The 15,709-nt window shown below is 43.4% G+C and overlaps 1 protein-coding gene across 1 annotated transcript in view; it reads right to left on the minus strand.

The window, feature by feature from the left end:
• Nucleotides 1–15,709, minus strand: part of ADSL (adenylosuccinate lyase) — a 137,616-nt gene that overhangs the window by 29,525 nt on the left and 92,382 nt on the right. The window contains exons 2-5 of the mRNA XM_085601239.1: nt 15,222–15,425; nt 14,788–14,832; nt 7,288–7,367; nt 3,754–3,925 (exon numbers count right to left, since the gene is read on the minus strand). Of these exons, the coding sequence (XP_085457365.1) occupies nt 3,754–3,925; nt 7,288–7,367; nt 14,788–14,832; nt 15,222–15,425 (501 nt within the window). The remainder of the gene's footprint in view (nt 1–3,753; nt 3,926–7,287; nt 7,368–14,787; nt 14,833–15,221; nt 15,426–15,709) is intronic.

Below are 15,709 nucleotides of genomic sequence, written 5' to 3' on the forward strand. Positions count from 1 at the left end.
ATCGATGTCCTCTTCCAATTTAGACAACTTTTGCTTCAATGGGTTCAATAAAACTGATAAGTCACCCAATTTGGACCAGAACCCTTAACTATCATTGGGCGACAAGGAAGGTAAGAGGGATGGAGAAGAAGCAGTGTTGGCCGCTATGTTTCCAGCTATATTCTCAGTTTCCTCAACAACCTCTCTTACTGCACCTCTACACCCTCTTTTAGATAGTGGATACATTTGTTTACCAGGACCTGTGCACTTTTGATCTGACGGCTATTTCGCTTGTCTCTGGGGCAGCACATAACACAGGAATCTGGTTGGGCGGAATAATGGTTGTCAGAGGTATAGGAGATCTAACAGAGGAACCCGGATTAAGATGGACACCTGGGTTTATACAATTAGAAGTATCAAGTTGTAAGGGAGGGGGTTGGGGCTCAAGAGAAAGTCTGCGCTCGGTAAGAGCGATTTCATGAATAAGGATTGACTCAGCCCTCTGAAAGAAGGCATCTAGGGTCCCTACCATCCCTTGACCCGCTAGCGATTTCCTCTTAACTAATTTCTTCTGCGCCATGACCCCGAGGAGGATGTTTTAACACAATAATATCTGTACCTTGTTTCTCAGTCTTTCAGGCTCGAGTCTCAGTCAAGGTACTGATTTCCACGACAAAGGGTCTATGTAGCGTAATGAATGGATCCTGCCATGAGCAAAAATCAAATAACGTGGCCCAGCCTCCGACAGGCTCGCCCTTGGTCCGGGCTACGTCCCACGCGTGTCCCGCACCGTGGGTGGAGAGGCAGCCTTTATGCGCGATGGCCGCGCCTCCCCCTCTCTCGCGGCAGCTGTGTAAAAGGTGTTGCACCCTGGGGGGTTGAAGTCCTCTCCCAGGTTGTAGACACTGCGATTAGCAGGGAGTCTCCAGAGACAGCACAGGCTCACCAGCGATAGCGGCAGCAGGTTTACCCCCAGAGCAGCACGGGCTCAGCAGCAGGCTTGGCACAAAGGTAAAGATAAGGCTCCCCTTTCATTGCACCAACATTCCCCACGAAGAGTCGTTCGTCCACTCCGAACTGTTGTGTGCGGTCAAGGTAGACAAGATAAGTAAGGTAGAGTAGACAACCAGGCCTGCACCACACTTACTGGCAGATATAATAGCCACAATGGCAGTCGTTTTAATAGTCACAGGCCTGAGGGGACCATTATGAAGAGGCTCGAAAGGAGCACACATCAAGAAAGTTAACACCAGATTCCACTGAGGGATGATAAATGGTGAAAGAGGAAGAGATAAACAAGACTTTTTAGAAGCCTATGTACAAAAGGGGATTTGAACAGAGGGTTGTTCAGGCAGCAACAAAAAGTCAGAAAGAGCAGACCGATATCCCTTAAGAGTGCTCAGAGAAGAGCCCTGCTGGGCAAGGGAAATAATGAAGAGTAACACTTTACAATATGGGGCAGAAAGGGGATCACTGGCTTTTTCTGCACACCATGCCACAAATGTTTTCCAACAGCAGCTATCATCTTGGGGAGGGACTCCTGGCTGCTGGGATGACATTACAGACTTCGAGAGGAAGGTTGAAAGCTGTCAACTGGTGCCACACAATCTCCACGCAAGAAGGCGGAGACTTGACAGGTTCAGGTGGAGGACCCTCCCCTGCTGCTGTGACAGAAGATCCTCCAGAAGGGGCAGGCTACTCAGAGGATTGATGCCATTCTCTATGGCTCGGGAAACCAGACTCTCTGTGCCTAATCTGAAGTCACAAGGGTGACTTGGGCCTGGTCGATCTTGTTATTCTTGAGAACTCTGGCCTGGAGTGGTATGAGCGTAAAGGCATATAGGAGTCCTATGCTCCACTGGAGATAAAAAGCATCTCTGAGCGACAGCGGCCTTGGAAAATCCAATACACAAAACTGCTGACATTGCACATTCTCCGCAAAGGCAAATGGATCTAACCAAGGCTCTCCACATTGTTGAAAGAGACCTTGCGCCACCTCTGGGGGGAGATGCCACTTGTGATCCGCTAGGCATCAACTGATGAATTAGTCCGCTTTGGCGTTCAGAGAGCCGGCTTTATATTGATCCACCAGGTATAAGCTTGGCTGTTCCAGCCATGTCCAGAGACGCAGGGCCTCTTGACCAAGGGTCCGCGACCACACCCCACGCTGTTTTCTGCAGTACCACATGGCAGAGGTGTTGCCCGTGAACACCTGCACTAGCCTTCCCTTGATGGAGGGTAGAAAGGCTTTCAATGCCAGCCTGATTGCACAGAGCTCCACCAGGTTAATGTGGAGTCCGGATTTCGCTAGAGACCACAGTCCTCTGATCTCCACCACTCCCAGATTGCCGCTCCATCTCAGGAGTAACGCATCTGCCACTACTGTGAGATCTGGTTGGGGAAGGGAGAGGGGTCTGCCTCTGACCCAATCATGGTTTGTGAGCCACCACTGCAGATCTCTCGCAGCTCCCTCCAAGATCCGCACCATGTCAGAAAGGTTCCAACATTGTGCTGTGCCCATTAAAACTTCAGGTTCCACTGCAGAGCCCACATAGGTCATTGGGCATAAGTTACCAGCAGGATGCAGGAGGCCATGAGTCCCAACAGCCTCAGGGTCTGCCTCACCGAAATCCAGGACAGAAGCTGAAACATCTGCATCATAACCTGAATATCCTGAACTCGCCGCTCAAAAATATAAGCTAGAAACTGCACTGTGTCCAGAACAGCTCTAATGAAAGAGAGCATCTGAGAGGGAGTCAAGTGTGACTTTGGCATGTTGATAGTGAAACCCAGGGAATGCAGGAGGTCCACCTTAGTCTAAAGGACCCCTCCCATTCCACCCGAGTCCTAATCCAAGGGAATAGGGCCCAGGCTTCGAGCTAGAAGGCAAGGCTCCTGTCAGCACCAGGTAACACCCCTCTGGCCTTGTTTCAGGTATAAGATTGGGGATGGCACCGCCGGTGGGCTCCGGGAGCATCACATCTGGACCGGCATTTATCCAAATGTCCCGAGAATTTGGAGTGGGACAAGGATCCCCTTGACCGGGACCTCGAGTGTTGCAGTGTCACAGTGTCGCTCTCTGATCGGCTATGAGCTTGAGGGACCGCTCCAGCAAGGTCTTCGGATTCATGGCGCAGCAGTCTGAATACAAGATGCAGGTCTGTCACCGACATCGGTCGATGACAGTCTCCGCAGGGATAGAAGCTGGCTTTCCTGGAAGACATCCCTGCCAACTCAGGAGGAAAAAAAATCTCAGAAAGAGTTGACAAAAAGTAAAACATTTTCAGTCAAACAGTGACTGAAGAGGTAGGTGTTCTTTGAATCAGCGCTGGCTGGCGCGGGAAGAAAATAACTGATGTCAGCGTGCCAAGATGGGGCCTATATAAATGCTGCGGACGTCCCTTTCAGCGCGGACGATGCCACCTACCAGCACGCAGGTTTACTACTCATGAAAAATCTTTCAGATCCAGTCTGACACCTAGGAAATTCAAAGGTAAGGAATCTGCGGCTAGAAGTCTATCAGGTATAGGATTTCAACCATGTTGTGGGATTAACTTCACTACTGGTATGTCATGACTGGCTATCTAAAAAGCTATCAAAGTTTTAAATTATCTATAAAGAGTGAGGATTTGGGAAGGCTCCAGGAGACAGAAGCTAACCCTCTCTAAACTCTGAAGGAACATAATCATAAGCACAAGAAGGTTTACATGAACTTACTATTAAGAGCAACAAACACCTACACTTCTCTAAAAGAGGCAGAGGGGAATCCGTTACCTTCTCATGATCACCCTCGAAGAGCTGAAGGAAGCTGGCCTGTGTGCCTGTGGTGCCCTTTACCCCTCTGAATCGCAACTCATTCCGCATCCTCTCCAAGTTGCCCAGGTCCATGCATAGGTCTTGAATCCAGAGACAGCAGCGTTTCCCTACTGTGGTGAGCTGAGCCGGCCTGAAGAAAGAGGAAAGATTTAGTAAGCCTTCGACAGTCATGTAAAGAAGCAGACCAGTACCAGAATGAGCTGGACCAGCCTGACAATGGCCAGAACATGTTCTCTTAGCAGAACAAATATCCATGCGGCACATCTTACCATCTCACATCTTGTGCTGAGCTAGACTGACAGAGCAAACATGTGCCAGTCCCAGTTTATACATGAAGAGGCTGCAAAGCACAATAATTCCCGCTGACAAAAAAGCACAAAACATGGCAGCTATTCAGTAACACACAACAGGCCAGAAAATTACATTTGTTTAGAGCACCCACACCGCATGCAGTCCACTGAAGCCAACATCAGTCCACGTGCACCAATTCATTAACCGTGGCCCCAACTGCAGGACACCTGGACCAACAGTATCCTACCAATAACACTACCACATACTGAGTATTGCACACTGCAGGAGGGGGGAGCTGGGTTTACTCTGGCAGCTGACATAAAATCTGTTATTTAAAAAAGTACAAAAACAGCATCACAACTCCTGGCATAAAGAATGATTCTCTAGATGAGTAAAATAATTGTGGGCATTTCATCATCCTTGCGTGGACAATCACCAGATTAGAGTCTGGGTTCTTTTGGTGTTAATAGGAGCCCTTCAGATTTGAGGTTTAGCACTTGTCTAAATTTAAAGAAAATTTATCATATGTGTCATTGGAATACAGCTTAATTTACGGAGAGGAATAGTCAGCTGAAACTTGGGACCAACAGCCCAAATCACATGCTATATTGCCATGTGTTTTGGTTTGTGGAAATAGATCTAGTTTGGCAATCTAACGTGTGGTGACATCAGTTTTGAGAAGAGTTATGCTGAGCAAATTCATCAGCATCCATCTTGGTTGTCACCTTTCAGCGTCTTTAATTCTGTTGGCACAATTTAGAGAGCCAAAACCCTGGTCTTTTAGCAAGCCGACAAAAAGATAATAGGGCGTTTTAAGGCCTTCAACCTTGCCTAAACTTAAAAAGCCAATCTGTTTCCAAATGAATGTTGTCACTGTAATCATTAAGAGGAAACATAGCAATCGTCTCCAGGATCTTAGATATGCTTGAAATGGTCCATCGCTGCCTGTTACAACTGGACCTGGGGCTGTGAAAACCTTGGGAAAATCCGGGCTTTTTAAAAATAATTGTGAGAGGGTTACAACACTTCAGTTTCACATTAAAACAAATGTATACATTTAGTAATAAACGGCTTTATGGGACAAAAGTGAATTTTCCAGAAAGAGAAACGATATTTGCGGCAGAACACAGGGATCAATTTTTTTGAGATGGCGTAAGTATTCAACATTTTAAATGTTACAATTCAAGTATATTCCAACTTGTAATCTGTGTGTTTGGTAGATTTGGGATTCACTAGCTTAAATCAGCTTTAATCGTACAACACGAGCTTTAATCTTTGCTCGAATATTTCTACAAACCTTCTTGATTTAGGCTGTGAGATTTGGTCATGTCTCGTACTGATCTAATGCACAGTTTGTTTACAGTAACAAGAGAATTTTGATAACTATTTTAGTATTGTTAAAAAGCTAGTTACTCAAGATAGGGCGAAACTATTTCATTTGTGAATTTCTTTACGGTATTACTAATTTTCAGTGGCTGAAGAAAATGTGTCTTTGTCTTAATAGACAATGCATCTTCTCACTTATAAGTCAAGCGTTCGCCGCAACCTTTTCATTCTAAATAAACATAAATAACACTTCCTTATCAGGGATTTCAGCCAGCTCTCTTCATTCAGTGGTCGGTCAGTGTGACATTCACATTTTTGTTCCACTCACCACAGCATGCAGCATAGGGTCAACCCACTTCAGCCCCTAACTTACGTCTCGGAGGGATGGCACTCTGTTACTGCACACTTGCACATTAAAGTTTGTCCCCCTGAACAGTTTTACAAAAAACATTTCACAAACATTGGCAAAGCCAAAAGTTGCCGTCCAAAGCAGACCCACTGGTTTTGCCAAGGCTTGTTGTTTTTTGTTTTTCGTGTTAGTTTAAGTTGTTGGTAAAGCTTTGCTTTTCACAGCTTTTAAACATATTTGACAAATTCAACACAAGTAGGCTTGCCAATAAAGGCGATGAGGCTTTGCAGCACTCCACACGCCAATTCACAAGCTCGCTGAGGTTTGCTTGACTAGTCTTGTGAATCTAGAGTCAGTAACCCCTTAGGTGTAAATACCACCACTGTAGCACACAAAGCACGGCAACCGATTTATGCACTCGGGTTGCCTAGAATGACAAACTAGCCATTCTCACTTCATCACAGTCAAATGTCAACACAAAAGGCATCACAGACCCATTAAGGTGAGAGAAGCTAGCTAATGCACTGCCGCACTTAACATGCATAGCACAGATCAGACCTGGCACAACCATCAGAAACAAACGCAGCACTGTTGCCCTATTCTGGAGAGCTGAACACACTCATGAACACACAGAACATGTCTCGGTGGCACATCACCACACAAAAACCACATCAGAGGACAGCACTAAATTCCAGGATGGATCAGACGAAATACCAACATCAATATACTCTAGGAACAATTCCTACTAGAGGACAAGGTCGACACAGGAGAAAACCAAACATGGTAACAGAAATCCAGACCACTCTTTAATAATCCTTCATCTCTCACCACCTTTTAGCTTTCAATCTTTCAGCTCTAATCATTAAACCTATAATCAAGCATCAAAATCTCTGCAATTTTGTTACACGTCATGGAGGGGATAGGAGGCAACATCTACAAACAACAATTATTGCAGTTGGGTTTGACCTTGGCTAAAAGGGACATAGCGAGGGCGTGGAAGGCCCGGGGCCCCCTTCAGTGGCTGCATGGAAGAATGGTTTGGACTTTTGTATGGGCCTGGAGAAACCCATCTTCATTGCCAGGGGGTGCCCGCACAAACACTTTAAAATATGGAAAAGGTGGGCAGACTATCGGGGATTGCTGTTTGAGCCGAGCTCAGTGGCACGGGCTCCCCCATCTATAGAGATTCTTTTTCCATTGGGGGGATCCAGGGAGTGTGGTGTGGTTGGGAATTCCGGTGGATAGCCTTGCTGTACGATCAAACTGGTTCATCCCGACGTGGGTGTTCAGTGCGATGGGGGGGGGGGGGGGGGGGGAGGAGGGGGGCTTAGGGAGGAGGGGTTGGAGTTAGAGTTTATTTGTACTGCTCTTCATCTTCCTGTGTTTCAAGATAAAAATGTCAGTCAGTATAAAATGCTTTGATCGTGCAGATGCCTCAGATGTACAGAGCCCTGCTATATATGTGCCATTTGACAAATAAAATCTGTTTAAAAAAAAAAAAATCTCTGCAATTTTATCACACTTACTGGTAATGGGTGAAGCCCAAGGTGGGCAGATCAGCATACTTCTCTGCGAATTCAGCTAGCCGGCTTATCACTCGGGCAAGCTAAAAAGGAAAGGAAAGAATGGCAGGGCAGAAAAAACATGAAGGAGCAAAAGAAATTGTACTACAGTTGAGGACCAAAGAGAGAAGAAATCCTTCAAAAGAGAGCGACAGAGAAAGGGGAAGAGACTTTCAAGGAAGAGTGCAGAATGCCTCATCTTACAACAGAGTAGCACCCTCTGACCTCTCAAAAACCACAGAAAACTTAACCGTCGTACACAGTGAAGAGTACTCTGTAGGGAGACTATATTCTTCGGGGAATCATGACTTCTCAGTTTTCTAGTACTTTCAGCTGTAGTACGATCCACTGCATGAACTCTACGACGTATTCCTGCAGGCGAAAGATGTTCTCTCATGCTACTGTTAAGGAGGGTTAGGGCTACATAAACCGCCATCAAAGGAACATTGACTTTGGGAAATTAATTTATGTTGAATTAATTTTTGGTAAACACATTTGTTTTTCTTTATCAATGCCCACAACTCTTTAAGTTGTTTTTTATGCTCTGTGGAGAACCTTCTGCTCAGCCGGCAGGGGTTTTGCTTCCCAATTAATGTATCGAATTTGTCAATGGCAGCAGCATTGTTTTTCCTAAATTTATATTGCGGTCCAACTTGTCCTAAGGAACTTAACATCGTTTTTATTTTACCTAACTTATCTATTTATTTCTTAATTAAAAAGTGCTTAACTGCAAACAAGTATTCGCAGAGAGGTTTGCTGGGTGGCGCAGCCAACAGTTACATCTGTGAAAACCCAATATAATCTATACAACAGGACTACGGAGCTACAGCCTTCTCAGCCTGATTGCCTGAAAGTGGTCTTGCCCACGGCTCAAGGCACCTGCGCTATCAGGACTGTTTAAATGATGTATTTAACCCCGCCACAAACTGGAATCAGGGGTGGAGTCATGGTGAGCTGCAACACTGCCTCGCACGCCTGAAACTCACTGTCCCAGACACTCCCTGCTGCCTATCCCCACTGGGGTGGGCAGAGCATCAGCAAGGGAGAGAGATGGAAGCAGAGATAGGACATAAGGTCCAGCAGGATCCCCGGAGAGGGAACAGGCAAGAGGACACCAAATGGAAGCTACCATACATCTAGGGTATCTAAGCACCCCTCGCACAAACCTCTTACACCCTGGAGTAATCAGTGGGTCAAGCAGACGTGGGGCGTGTGGTGGCCAGGTAGTGGAACTGCATGAAATGCATAATTTGCTCAAATTATCTACATAATGCTAACAAGTACATAAGCATATATTTACATGTAAATAATTAGGATAAAATACACATTCCACAAGATTTAAAGGAAAAAACAATGATTCATAACGTCTGGTCCTTGCATTTACAGAAGCTAAAAATGATTAATCAGTGCATAAAATCATAAAAAATACACATCATGTAATGGCCTCACCTTTACTAACAATAAAACAATTGACTGTGGCAGACATTTTATAATCTAGGTTACATTAAAATCAGTCTTCCAACAGCATATTTAGGTCGGGAAAAGTAACAGTGCTTCACCAATTCCTTGCTTAACAATGTTGTGAACTACACCATTAATTTAAATCTACCCAATAATACTATTAAACGTTCCCAATCTAAACAGGCATGGATGGCTTCATTGCATCTGAAAATTCCGTCCATATTGAAAAAAAGATGCTTAAGTCACTTTCTTCATTGCTAATCCAAGCTCGAGCTGCTACCAGAATGTGGGGCAAAGATTCTGAAAGGCAAAAAACCTTCTGACCAAATTGAAGGAGGATAAAATTGCGTAAAATCTCTCCGCTGCATAAGAATCATCCAGAATCTAAAACATGTAATTTTATGGGACAGTAATGTCTTAGAGTCGGCTGTTCTCTGATCAAGGTAAAAGATCGTAAGGCACACTAAGATTTTCTTTCCTTTAAAAATCATTGTAATCCAAGCATGCTTATGTGTTACAGTGAGAGGCAGAGTTGGATACAGAATTATCTGATGACACTTGGGGGGGGGCGGAGGAGATCTGGCAGACAGCGGCACGATAGTCAATCTGTAGTCGTTACAAAGAGAATGCCAACAAGGTACTGGCTCGTTGGTACCTAACGCCCGTTCATTTGGCCTAGATGTTTCGGGGTTCTACTCTATGTTGGAAGGGCTGTGGTGGGTGGGGAACCTTTTTACACATTTGGTGGGCATGTTCTGTGATTCAGCCTTTCTGGGTAGAGATACAGAGTTAAAAATGCGGGCCATCACCAGTGTCCACCTCCCACTTGAACCTCAGATGTTTGTATTGGGCGATCCAGGGGCCCGATAGCCTTTTTTCCCCTCGGTGGCCCCTCAGGGCCGCCCTGTATCTCAACTACTCCTTGCAGTACAGCTCTGTGTGGCACAACTGTGGAAGCAGCCACTTTCTCCTTCTGTAACTATGTGGTGGGGGAAAGTTTGGCTCTCTATGCTATGAAGAAGTTGACTTCTCATATGTGGGATTCGGTGGCCAAATTTGATGCAACCTGGTGCCCCCCTTCACCACCTACGTTAAGCGATAACGAACAGGAGGTCTGCACAGGTCGATGTCACAAACACTACGCGCATCTGACATTCATATTAGGTCTTCATCAGACTCAGACGATGGCCCTGTTGAACTGTGCACATTGTGTGGGGGCTTGGGGTGGTAACTGCTTTAGCTAATGCAACCCTTTGTATACAGATGTATGTGACTTGTTCTTTCCATTAGGTGCGAGTCTGATGTATTATCTCTGGTGACTTATTTGTTTTCATTTGAAAATGCAAGATAATTTTTTTTTTTTTTTTTTAATAATAGCAATTCACTTTGTGAGATCAATCTCAACTTCAACACAACTAGTTTTGGAATAATTTATAAGGAATTTCCATGTCCTGTCACTCAGGCCTAAATTTAATAGTGCATGTTTTCATAAAGAGGACCCAATGATGTAAAGTAGCTGGGAAAACATTACATAAATATTCACACAAAATCTTTTTCAATGATGCCTGTTGTGTGCAGCAAATTTAAAAGCCAATGCAAATAAATTGCACTTTCAAAACCAGATCTTGCTTCAAAGGGTAAATCTCAAAAGTGTTTACATTTGTGGGGTGGAATTGAGTCTAAGAGAGAGTTTTGTATGCCCCATATTAAGCCTGATGCTACCATTTCGACACATTTTACAAAAAAGCCTCAGATCTAGAGCAGAGATCATTAGTTATGTTAGGATTATTGTTAAAAATAGGAATAAGGATTCACAGGGAATTAATACATAACAGTTTCAGCGCATGTATCAGAAAAACTGCTTTTGTTTTCATTTTAGCCAGATGCATTTTAGACTCCCAATATGTGGAATCAAATTCCTAAATATCTGTAGCGTGCTAAGCATCCATCACTTTATTAACAATAACAAATCTACCATGCTTGGTATGTTTAACGCCGAAAACCACTACTGTAGTCTTCTGAACACTGGTCTCCAATTTGTAAGCAGCATTACACTGGTCAAGAACACTCAAATCTCGAAGGCTAAAAGGTGTCAAATATTAAAATCACCGTATCGTCAGTATATTGGGGAAAAGTAGAAGATTTTAGAGGATAAACCCTCGATTTAAGAGAGCTCACCGTCTACGTCTGCAATATGGAGGCTGAAAAGAAAGGGTTCCAGCCTACATCACTCCTTAAATCCCCTTTTAGCAAATAGTATCTTAGGCACAGAGTTGTGTTATTCAGCTTGATCTTAACCAAGGTATTCACATATAATGACTGGATTGCCTGTAATAAGATTAAGAAATTACCAAAAAGCCAGCTTCTTTCACAGCAGGTTCCTATCCACACCATTAAAAGTAGCCCGGTAGTCTATAAGAAAAGATATGGGACCTCCTTGAACGAGCCGATAGGCTGACTAATCACGAAAGATAAAGGTACAATATTGTGTGCAGTCCGACAATTGGAGCAAAATCCTGACAAAGACTGAAATAAACTTTAATGTGGAAACCCAGCACTTCAATTTGTCTGATAGAACCTTTGCATACATTTTTTTTGACTTCCCATCTAGCAAGACTATTAGGCTCAAGTTCATTTGTTCACCCAAAGTACCTTTTATGTCAAGGAAATGGAGAACTAAACCTCTCCATGACTCTGGTACACAAGTAGTTGTTAAAGAGAAAGAATTCAGAGAAGACAGCCAAAGGGACCAACATTTTGGATCTTCCTTGATAAATCTGGTGGAAGTCCATTGACATGCAACCGGAAACCCCGAAAAGCCTCATCACACCATGCAAAGTATGAACTCATTTCATTTACTCACAAGCACTTTTGAGGTGTTATATTATTGTGGACATACAAGTTTCTTATATAGGTAGGTTACTGAGGAAATTGCTGACAATTCTGGTTAAAACATTTGTTTACCATATCCAAATAATTGACAAGATAACACATTTTGTGATACTTTGTATACTTCTAATGTGTGTAGACGACATGTAGTTTCACTTGGGTTATTTGAACCCCAGAGGTTTTGCAAGAGTGAAACAAAATATGCTAAAAAGCGAGGACAAAAAAAATGAAGAAATTCAAGTTACTCCTTCAATTATTTGCACTTTTACGTATAGGTTTCACCAGAACGTGACACCTACAGTATATTAGTTGTAACTAATTTATTGTGCATGATTAATAAAAAACTTTCACAATACAGGCTTAACAAAATTGATATAAAATGAGTTTTAAAAAAACCTGTAAATTATTTAAAGTGCCATTTAGCAGTTAATTACAGTCATTTATAAAACATTCAACAAAGTGCATATTTATATCGTTCACCTCTACTAAGCGGGCACAGGATAAAACCAAGTTATTTGCTATATTTTGGGCTTTACAAAAACCAAGTTTGATTACAAATAATAAATCATTGTCTAACAGTTTTAAAACAATATCCATGAATTCGACCATCTTGCAAATTAACTGAATGTTTTAACAATTTAGACTTGATCAGGACCTGCCTCCAAATTCCTATTTGTAACTGATTACATTTTCTACGCATCATCCTTCTATGGGCAACCATCAAGGCTAGGCACATGCATAAAATGTGCAAGAGAGTCTCTCCTTTGTGTCCATATAGCCTGCCGCTTGCGTCGGACCATGTCTTTTTCTACTTACGAACAAAGTCCTTTGTAGGAAAATGCCCGATCCAATACGACAAACATCATTTTAATGCGGAACGAGATGTTAGTTTTGAGAGGTTTATATGTTGGGAGCACAAATGAGTTTAACGCCATTCAAGAGGGTGGCTTGTTGGCATTTTTTCTTTATAGCAAATGCACAAGGTTCTTTTTACACATTTATTAACTAGCCTTCTAAATGCCACAAATGATGCTGGTAGATCGCACAAAATCCTTAAGATTTAACAACATTAAAGCTGTGTCTAAGTAATTCCACCAAGGATTGTTAAATTTAAGGTGCATTATTTCAAGCTATATTTGGTGACCAAGCATGTGTCTTGGGGCATCTTGACTTTTCTTACTAATATTTAAATATACCCCTTGTCGAATGAGTTACTGGGACACTAAATAAAACTGCAATCATTTATGGACTGGAGTATTGTAATTCTATGGTTTTAAAAACTGTCTGTAGGTGGCAGCCTGTACAATGCCCAACGTATTTGCATCACTCTCTCTGAAGATTTCAGAACTGTATGTCAGAGAAGGAATTCATTTGCTATTCATAAATTTGAGAATAGGTTCCTGGGAGAGACTACTCAAGATTTGCTATAAAGATTTAAAAGCAAATATCAGGGATCTTGTTTTAGCCCTTGGCGCTTACAGGTGAGACTAGACGCTAACACAAATGCCAAATATTACTTGTAGGTAAGTATATTGAGTAATAATGGTAGGCTTTATGTGTAAGCGACACATTGTAGGTCTCTTGGGATGCTCCCCAAAGGTTAGGACGACAGTCTTTCTCACATTTATCTCCGTCTTATTTCTTTTTATATATGCAGCGAAGGCGCAAATTAATCTTTGCAGGTCAAAAGCGGTCTTTCTTAGAAGCACCATCTCAGCTGCATATAGAAGGCTTGCAATCAAGACATGGAGGACTAAAGCTCTTTTCACTAAGTGACACATTTAGGTCTGCAATGTATACGTTAAATACCAAGGAAGCCAACACACATTTTTGTTTTAATTCTATAATTGGTCATACTTTTCTCCGTCACCTAGTTCTATGACAACCCAGGAGTCCATGTAGATCAGCTCAATTGTACAGGAGAAAGTTGGCGGAACGTTCCATTGTTTAAGCTTTTTCCATAATCACGGTCTTCAAAACTTGTCAAAGGCCGGTTTTATATCTACAAAGAAGGCATGTAAAGTATTTTTTGTGCAAGTGATTTCTGTATCAATATTGTTAAGAGCAAGGAGGCTCGCTGTTGTACCGCCTCCTGGCTGAAATCCAGTATGGTTTGCTAGCAGAAAATTGAGCTGCTCAGCCCATGGCTTCAAATCCTTCAGAACTAAGGATCCAAAGAATTTGGCTTCAATATCTATTACGGCAAAGCGCCTATAGTTAGCTGGTTTCCCGAGGAGCCATTCTTTAAAACTGGATGAAGAATAGAGCCTTACCAGGATTCTGGGATGGAGTTCAAAGAAAGACATTGACTGAACAATCGACTGCGAACATTGACCCAATGAACAACATCTCATTCAAAAAGGGTGACTTAAAGGATTCCCCAGAACCCGACGCCTACAGGGAAAAGGGCACATTTGGAAACCAGATACAGTCAAAACAAAAAAGACAAACCCTCACAGCTCGCTCATGTGAGCCGGTCATGACGACTAGACAGATTTAGACAGGGAGAGCCAATCAGCCAGTCTCCCCACAGGGATGCAGGTAAAAAGTGATGTGCCTCACAGGTTTAGAGCAGTTGCTACTAACCAATATCTGTGTCATGACCCGGTCATGGGGACGATAGTCACCCCTGTAATAGTACTACTACTTGGGTGTACCCTTTCGGCAAACAGTTTGGAACTCTATTAGTGAACAAGGTCCAAAATTCTGCAGAGCACCAGTCTAGGAAGTCGCGAGTTGAGTGTCCTTTGCGCAAAAGAGGAACTAATTAGTGCATAACTATTACCCTTGTTAATTAAGAGCCTACCAGTGTGGGAGAAGATTTTAAAGGATCAGAGAAAGAAGAATATATTTACTGGGACGACCAGAGAAAGAGCATTAAAAAAAGTTCTATGGGCGAGTCAGAGAAAAGTGGAAACGGCGATAAAAGTCCTTTAAAAGCAGCCATTGACAAAGATGCAAAGCATTGTATGACTTCAAAGTAGAATCAGGGAGTGAAATAGATAAGCGGGACTGTGGATAACAAGAGAGGAGTACGATTTAGGAGGATGATCTGAGAGAGAAGTAATAAGGAGGAGCGAAAACACAAGCGTAGAACATGAAGCCTTATCTTACCTTGGGCAGCAGCAAGTCAAACCCGTCCCGCATAACAATCAAATCCTGGGGAAAGATTAGAAGAGGAAGCATTATCAGCAGGTAACCCAGACTGGGCACTACAAGGTAATCTTATTAGGTTCACTTAGTGAAAACAAGAGTCTGCATGGGGGCCCCTTCTAAATAGCAGTGATTGCTGCAGGTCAAGTTTGAGGAGCACAGACACAGCAGCGCGTTTAGTTCAGTACAGAATCAGTAGGGTGCACTGGAGATCAGGATTGAGGTGTGTGCGTGAGAGTGTGTGTGTGAGTGTTCTCCACAACTGGAGTTAAAAAAGATAATAGAGGTGAGGTGTACTTACAGAGCTGTGTATGGGTTTCAAAGCAGGAACTGCAAGTGACAGCGTAACTAAGGATCGAGAAGCACTAAAAAGGCAGTGCCCTGGCCCCACTCACCGTGTTATCACCCACATAGCAGGAGGTGGCGCCCAGGTGGATGATGGGAGCAGCGTTGGGGCAGCAGTGAGCAAATGTGTGCACGTGCGCCATGACATCGTGCCGCAGCTTCTTCTCTTCCTCTGCCGCCATCTTGAAATCGATGTTGTCAAGGTTCAACTCCATTTCCTGGATCTGCTCCTCTGTGATGGGCAAGCCGAGGATCTGAGAGAGGAATATAAGTGACAGGGGTAACCAACTAGATCCATACTTGGCACCCTACACTTGGAGACATGCAGCCCTAAAAAGAGGTGTTTTAGGAGTAAATTGGGTAACTGCCATTCTGATATAACAAATAGCTTAACACCAAGCAAGGATTACAGAGTTACAGAGACCTAGCCCATGGCACCACGAATTGAAACTGAAGGGTAAAGCTAGCAGGAAATGACCAGTGGTATTGATCTGCTGAACTCTGTGGGATGGACTGGCTCAGGGGTGCAACTAGACCA

Source organism: Triturus cristatus, chromosome 4_2 (genome assembly GCF_964204655.1).
Source record: "Triturus cristatus chromosome 4_2, aTriCri1.1, whole genome shotgun sequence".
NCBI classification, from domain to species: Eukaryota; Metazoa; Chordata; class Amphibia; order Caudata; family Salamandridae; genus Triturus; species Triturus cristatus.